Source organism: Camellia sinensis, chromosome 9, assembly GCF_055761805.1.
Source record: "Camellia sinensis isolate YWXY chromosome 9, ASM5576180v1, whole genome shotgun sequence".
Taxonomy (NCBI): Eukaryota; Viridiplantae; Streptophyta; class Magnoliopsida; order Ericales; family Theaceae; genus Camellia; species Camellia sinensis.
In genome coordinates, this window is record NC_138969.1 from 94080301 (window position 1) to 94087500 (window position 7200).

General features: G+C 34.7%; 1 protein-coding gene and 1 long non-coding RNA gene across 2 annotated transcripts in view; one reads left to right on the forward strand and one right to left on the reverse strand.

The window, feature by feature from the left end:
- The first annotated feature begins 2049 nt into the window (after window positions 1–2049).
- On the forward strand, window positions 2050–4476 carry LOC114256711 (uncharacterized). Its single transcript, XR_003627293.2, has 3 exons — window positions 2050–2976; window positions 3815–3861; window positions 4269–4476. It is a non-coding gene; the product is annotated as an uncharacterized LOC114256711 (long non-coding RNA).
- Window positions 4477–6566: 2090 nt separating this feature from the next.
- Window positions 6567–7200, reverse strand: part of LOC114256663 (auxin response factor 6) — an 11921-nt gene continuing 11287 nt past the window's right edge. Inside the window, exon 14 of the mRNA XM_028196320.2 lies at window positions 6567–6913. Coding sequence (XP_028052121.2) covers window positions 6715–6913 — 199 coding nt within the window. The 3' untranslated portion in view covers window positions 6567–6714. The remainder of the gene's footprint in view (window positions 6914–7200) is intronic.

Below are 7200 nucleotides of genomic sequence, written 5' to 3' on the forward strand. Positions count from 1 at the left end.
ATAGAAAACTCGATGGTAAAAGTTCTGTATTTTATCAAAAAAGAAGGTGAAGAAGAAGAAAAATTCTATAACAAAATACTTTACAATGTAGAATAATGCATAAAAAGTGACGAAAAAATATTTAACAAAATTGGATATGAAAATAGATTAAGAACTCAAAAGAGTAGCTTAGTCGAATGATAGGGTTTGTCGTTAGCATCCCTGGTGGAGCGGATTCGAGTCACAAAAATAATTTCTCCAGAAATTGGGATAAAGTTACAATCATCTTACCCTTCTTAGACTCCACTAAAGCTAAGTTTGTTTTTCCGACTATTTAATTTTCTTAAATTACCGCAATATTTGAATGTTTGTTTCCTAGTTTGTTTTTCTTAGTCTATTTGATTCAATACTACTTAATTTTTATTATTTATTTTGACAACATAAATTGATATTTAGACAACAAATATAAAATTTACAACAAAATATGTCATACAATACAAAACAAGGCTTTTAAATTGGATCGGATAGGATCGGATTCGGATCGGGATTCCACGATCCTATAAGATCCCACTACCAGGATCGAAAGATCCTACCTATAAGGAGTTTTTTACACGATCCGGATCGATTGTACTCAAATGGATCGTAAGATCGTAGGATCGTAAGATCCGGATCGGGATTCTGATAACCATGTATTTGTTACATTTATAACAAACAAAAAGAAAAACTGATTACGGGGTTTGCTATACATGACCCTGACAAGATTATCATTCAACAAGGACTGCAGGCTTGGCTAGAGAGCGTCGATGATATCCAATGCCCTTAACATTTTTCTTATTAAAAATCTTCAACTGTTATTATACCTTCAAATCACAATTCATTTTTTTTTTTTTTTTAATTTTTAATGGATACCAGGCAAATAGATACTCTCCTACAGTACACAGAGATTGAACATGTCTATTCATAAGCTATAAGTCAAATTCTTAAGCAAGTGTGAAAAACACAACATTTTATTTGAATTACATATATACCAACTGGTCTGTGCTAATAGAGAAATCTAGTAAACACCCAACATCTACAACCCGGATGTTGACAGAATATGAGAAACAACTATGCTTAGGTGAAAGAGAATCAAAGATACACCTGCATCCAAGTCATATTTGCAAGGGGAAAGGGAATAATCTTGTTCCTTTTTCACAATCAGTAAGAACAACTTATCTATCTTAAAAAATTGCACCATCTCATATTTGGTAGCATCCCAAACAGCAATTAGAATAGTTGAGCCTAGTTTCTTATTTTTTGTTCTTTCAAAAAAACATATTTGTTGTACACATGTTTTAACATCAAACATGATGTCTTTTTCTTCTTCCAAATAACATATTTGCTATACACATGTTTTCAAAGTATGAAAAAATAAAAACTTGTTTAGTAAATTGGCAGGTGGTGGCCGAAGGCAATGGGGGGAAGGAATAAGGGAATGCAAACTTGTTTTAAAAACAAATGTTGATATCTAAAATTTTGCAAACATTTTTTTTTTGAAATGAAAACAGTTCACAAACTAATTTTTTAAAACAAAAAACAATAAAGTGTAAAACAAAAAGTTACCAAACAATGTGGAACTTCATATTTTGGCTTTCATTTCCATTAAGCTGCATCTACGTTGGGCCTGTTACTACTGCATTCATCTTAAGACAAGAAACAACAATGAACCAACAAACAACATTCTCAAAATTCCGATGAACTCTCCACTTTCTCTTTTTCAATTCTCAGAACTGCCATATTAAGAACTCAGATAGGTTTTTGTAGTGAAAACAAATAGACGAGAGAAAATATAGTGAAAAAATCTAAAATTCCCGAGATTGTGATTTATGACTATGATTTAGTTTCAACAATGAATAAGAATTCCCAATCAAACAATCATAGATCTAATTCAACTATAAAAGAATTGTACTAGATCTACTATCAAGCAACAATAATGGACACAAAACGATTTCATGTAGAAAAAATCACAATTAGACTCCCCCAATTGTGATAAAAAAAATCACGAGCCAATGACCACCAAAGCAATCCACTAAGAATGATAAGAATTACACAATGAATTCATACAATCACCTAGCGAATCCACGCCCAATCGCCTCATGTCCCTCGTGTCTCTTCCAACGCAATCTTCACTTCGAAATTGATTCTCCAAACGTTGAATCCACAATGGCAATGTAAAATTCACGATGATGAGTCACTTCGGAATCTACTAAAACTTCGAAGCTCAAGTTCTTCAGAATCCACCGAAAAAACATCTCTCTAGAAAAGTGTAATTGAAATACAAACCCCTTGATGATCTTCAATGTAAGCAAATTGATTCATAGATGACTCTTAATTCATCAAAGCACACAAATCTCACTAAAAACAACTCTATTTTTTGCACTTATGTGACAACCAACCTTTCGTGCATAATGCATATCATGTATTACTTGAAATCTTATGTTATATGCTTGCTTGAACTAGAATTTGATAGCGAACATAAGAGAATGAGGAGTTAGTTTGAAAATTTAAGCCTAGAGAATTGCTTGTTTCATGCTTCAAGTTAGGGAATGTTTTGGAGTAGAATTTGAAGACCATAGGATATGCCTATTCCTTAATTGAGGAGCTTAAAGACTTCGGTCCAATATACTTGTTCATTTCATGTTATTTGTTGTTTTGTTAATTAGGATTAATTAAGTTAAGCATGATTAGTTAAACCTAGATTAGTTAATATAAACCTTGGTTAATTAAGTTAGATAAGCAAAATTGTTAAACTAAGCAAGCACACACCTCCACTCTTTTTGTCTTGCACATTTTGTCCCACCTTGAGTCATCAAAACCTAAGGAAAGGAAAGAAAATCTGTGGGAAATTTGAGAAGGAGCTAGAGAGAAGAAGAAGCAAAGGGAAGAAGAGAGAAAGAAGAGAGAGAAAGCAGAGAAGCTCAAGGATTGCACCAAAACTCATTCCTTAACAAGTCTAAGGTAAGATTTCTATTCCAATTCTTGTAGTAGACCTTTCTAGCATCCAAGATCAAGAAAAAGTTGGGATTAAATTGGTTGAGGAATGAAGAAATTTGGAAAAGAATAATAGAAGTTGAGCTAGTTGAAGAACTAGGTAGGAAGCTAGGATTTCATCTCATTTAGAAGTAGTTTATCATGTTCTTGATACTTATGAACCTTCATCATCATCTATCCTTTGATTTGCATAAGTTTTATAGCTAGAAATCATGTTTACAATGAAGGGAAAAGATTGGTTTATGAAAAGATAGATTTTTCTCAAATTCTTGATAAACTTCAAGTTTGATCCTTGATTCTTGAATTTAAACCAAATTTTGATGCTTTTGATTTGGAAAACAATCTTATTCTCATGTTTACCATTGATTTTGCACGGTTTATGTTGAGTTTTTATAGACCCTAGCTCAAGAACATGCAAGGAAAAAGCTTAGGAAATGTAGAATTTTCGAACGGCAGCATCTACCCAGAACCGCATGTGCAGCAGGAACTCTCACACGTGCGGCCAACTATCCTCTGTTCACCAGTCAGTTCTGAAAAAAGGGCAGGTGCAGGCCACACTTGCCTTGGCCGTCTCGCACATGTGGATTGGGTCTTGCACGTGCATAAATTCCCTATTTTGCCAATGCTTTTGTTCTGTAACCCTCTTTTACATAGGACACTTCTTGTAGGTTTGAATTAGACCTAGAACAATGCTAGAACACTTGAGAGAATTTAAAGAAAAGATTTAACTAAGTTTAAACAACCAATTTGTTATGAAAATGCATGTAAGTTAGGAATTTCAATGCTTTGATCTTGTTTGGTGTAGGTCAAGTTTTGGAAGAAGGAAGAATCCCTTGTTTAACCGAGCCATTTGTGAGTAGTGATTTAGTAATGTTCAAACGATTATGTTTTCAATGCAAACCTGGATTATGTTTACAAGTTATGATGTGTTTTGCTATGAATGAATATTCTATACTCTCTTACCATGTACTTAGATGGCATTCTTGGATCATGTCCCACAATTGGGGAAATATCCAATCATGTATTATGGCCGAGCTCAGCTTGTTCTGTTTAGCCGGTACCCAGGCCGGTTAAGATCCTTGTAATCCTTGAAATGTCCATCATTATGTAATGTTTGCAAGTCAAGTATGTATTGCCTTGTTCAAATTAAAGTTATGTTTCAATGTTATATATATGAAGCTCATTGATGTTCATTCATTTACCGTCTTACTTCATTACTATTCATTGGGCAATGGCTCACCCCTCTCCCTTATATGTAGGTAGGTAGGTGAAGATGAAGATCAAGGACATGAGAATGAATTGCACTAGAACCTTTTCCTTTTCTTTTGTTCTTTTGGGAGTTGTAATCTTGGAACATGAGTTTCATTTATATGTTCTGGTTTTTATAATGTACTCTTTTCTTTTTATTGTATAAACTTGTAAATGTTAAGGTAAATAATTAAGAGGTTTGCTGCTTTTGTTTCATCATACTTATGCACTTGCCCTGGATAGACTTTGATTAATATAATGAACAGGTAATTTTGCACAAGCCCCAAAGTTATAGATTAGTCCCGTCTTGTCTTGCTAGGCCTTCGGTAGTCAAACACTACTAGCCGGTTGCAGCTACTATCCTACTTGGGGTGGGATAGGGTCGTGACAACTTCAGTGATGAATATTTGAGAGTCTCAACTTTGATTTGATCTAAAAATGCACTTTTAAGTGACTGTAACTGACTCAAATTGCTTGAGCCGAACTTTTTAATGTTGTAGAATTTGTCTCTAAGGCTTTGAGAAGCTGCAAGCATATCTTTTTGTACTCGAGCACACATTTCTTCGCGCAAAGTGCTCATATCTTTGCTTGAGTACAAATTGCTTCTCTGCTCGAGCTCACATATCTCTGCTTGAGCACAAACTGCTCGAGCACAAATTGGGTTGAATTCACATCTAAAACACTCTCATTCTCACAAAACACAAAAGAATAAATACAATTACAATTGAATAAAATTTTGTTAAACGGGATTGCCAATTACAAAAGCCTTAACATATATAAAAATAAAATAAAGTGAAATAGATTAAACTTTTCGTTTTGTTTTATGTGAATTTTTGTTCTTAGATGTATAATTCACATCTTTCAACAAATATATCAAGCACCTAACATCCTGAAAGCTCTTGGCAAAGCTACCTGAGGATAGATGATCCTTGATATGATCAAGAGAACTAGTATAGTATTCAAATCAATTAGGAGAGAGAGAGAGAGAGAATTGCAATGATCAAACACTTTCTAAAGATTTTGGGATGGATTGCACACACCAAAGAGATGTATTGGATGCATTGATGACGATCCGTCGTCACCTCTGCCATGTAGGATTTTGTAGCAAACAAGAAGCCACCTCTGCCATGTAGGATTTTGTAGCAAACAAGAAGCCACCTCCATGGCACCTTGGGCCAATGTGTCCGTGCAAAGTGCCCCATGCAAGCGTCAAATAACCCACACCACGGCATGCGTACATACACATTAGCTTTCTTTACAATTTGACATTCAAAAGAATATTTCATATTTTTCTTATCCTTTCAACATGGGACAAACTCCCAAACTTTTTCAAGCTTAAAATGATAATAATAATAATAATAATAATAATAATAATAATAATAATAACCCTACCACCTTTAAAATAGTTACTACTGTGCTGTGTTTGATAGTGTGCCTTTTCCTCCTCAGTGACCATTCCGTCACTCCAAAAGGTCACCATCTATTTCCACATAAAATATGTCAACAAACAAACATCCGAAACACACACAAGGCAACCTTCAAGTCTACCTCAATACATGGTACTAGTAAAGCTCATGCCCACAGGACCACATCTAGACTACTACATGTGCCATCCACAACACAAATCAAGGTGTGCACAAAAACAGCATTGTGGAGCAAGCCTACTAGTTACAAACAGAAAAAAAAAAGGGGGTACATCTGATTAACATGTGAAATACACACCAATAAAACAAAGGCTAACAGCTTCTACAACAAAAACACTACGATGATAAATGCAAAACACTCAACACCAAAAATATATAAAATAAAGATCATTTAGGATCCTTCTTGAGTCTTGACAATTTCTCACATGGTTCCCATCATTTCTGAGTTCAGATATATATATATATATACAGAGAGAGAGAGAGAGAGAGAATGGTGGACCAACAGATAGACTAAAGTCGAGATGGCACTAACAGAAGATGATTTGAAAGCAGAAGTGGATGTATGCACTGTATCGAATATGAACGTAACAAAGGCAAGGGAAAGGTGGACAAAGAATTGGTTGTTCCATATTGCTACAACGAAGAGACCGATCACATGGGTACTGGAACCTTAAACATTAGTTCCAAGACCCACATGATCCAAAAATATTGGAAGTCTATTGAAGTTCCAGTCACAATCAACACCAATAATGTCATGTCCTAAAACTTCAGTTCATCATAGACAGATAGATAGCAAGACAATAAAACAGAAGCTATCCCCAAAAAATAAATTCTCCTAATAAATAGGTTCTTCTGTATTCCTTAAAACATAGAAACCACTTAAGATTTTATATTATAATTGCACTGTAGCTTATATATATATATATATGTTTTTATGCTAGAAGTAGGCAAATCCTTCCCAGCAATATATCAATTTGGAAGAAATGCTAAAATTACAGAAGATGGGGAAAGTAGCTTAACTAGCTAAATCATTTCAGTACTCAAGAGATCCTACAGAAGCGATCCCAGAGCTCAAATTTCTTGAGTCCTGTTGGCTTGTGTAGTCATCGCAGCTGCTATTAGAGAACCTCTGTATCGGGACCGAGTTTAGAAGTTCTAGACCATGTTTGCCCATCTGCTGCACTTCTTGTGGAGAGAGTATCTTGATGCACCACACGCTATTTACAAACTCCCTGGGGCATGGTAAGAAGCATAAGATATGTAAGATGTGAACCAACAAAAGATGGGATTAAGACAGAATAAAAGGCAATATCCCACAATCAAGCAAGCGTTAAATTTGGATCACAACCCCATAAGCACCAGAACTACATGTACACAAGCACAAAGGTAAGAATGGTCATATGGATATGGACATCACATTTCACCCCTTTTTTTTAACGATGGCTTCTTTAATTTGATAAACTGCTAGAAATCATTAGATTGGGTGATGAAAACCACATGAATCACAACAATTTTATCA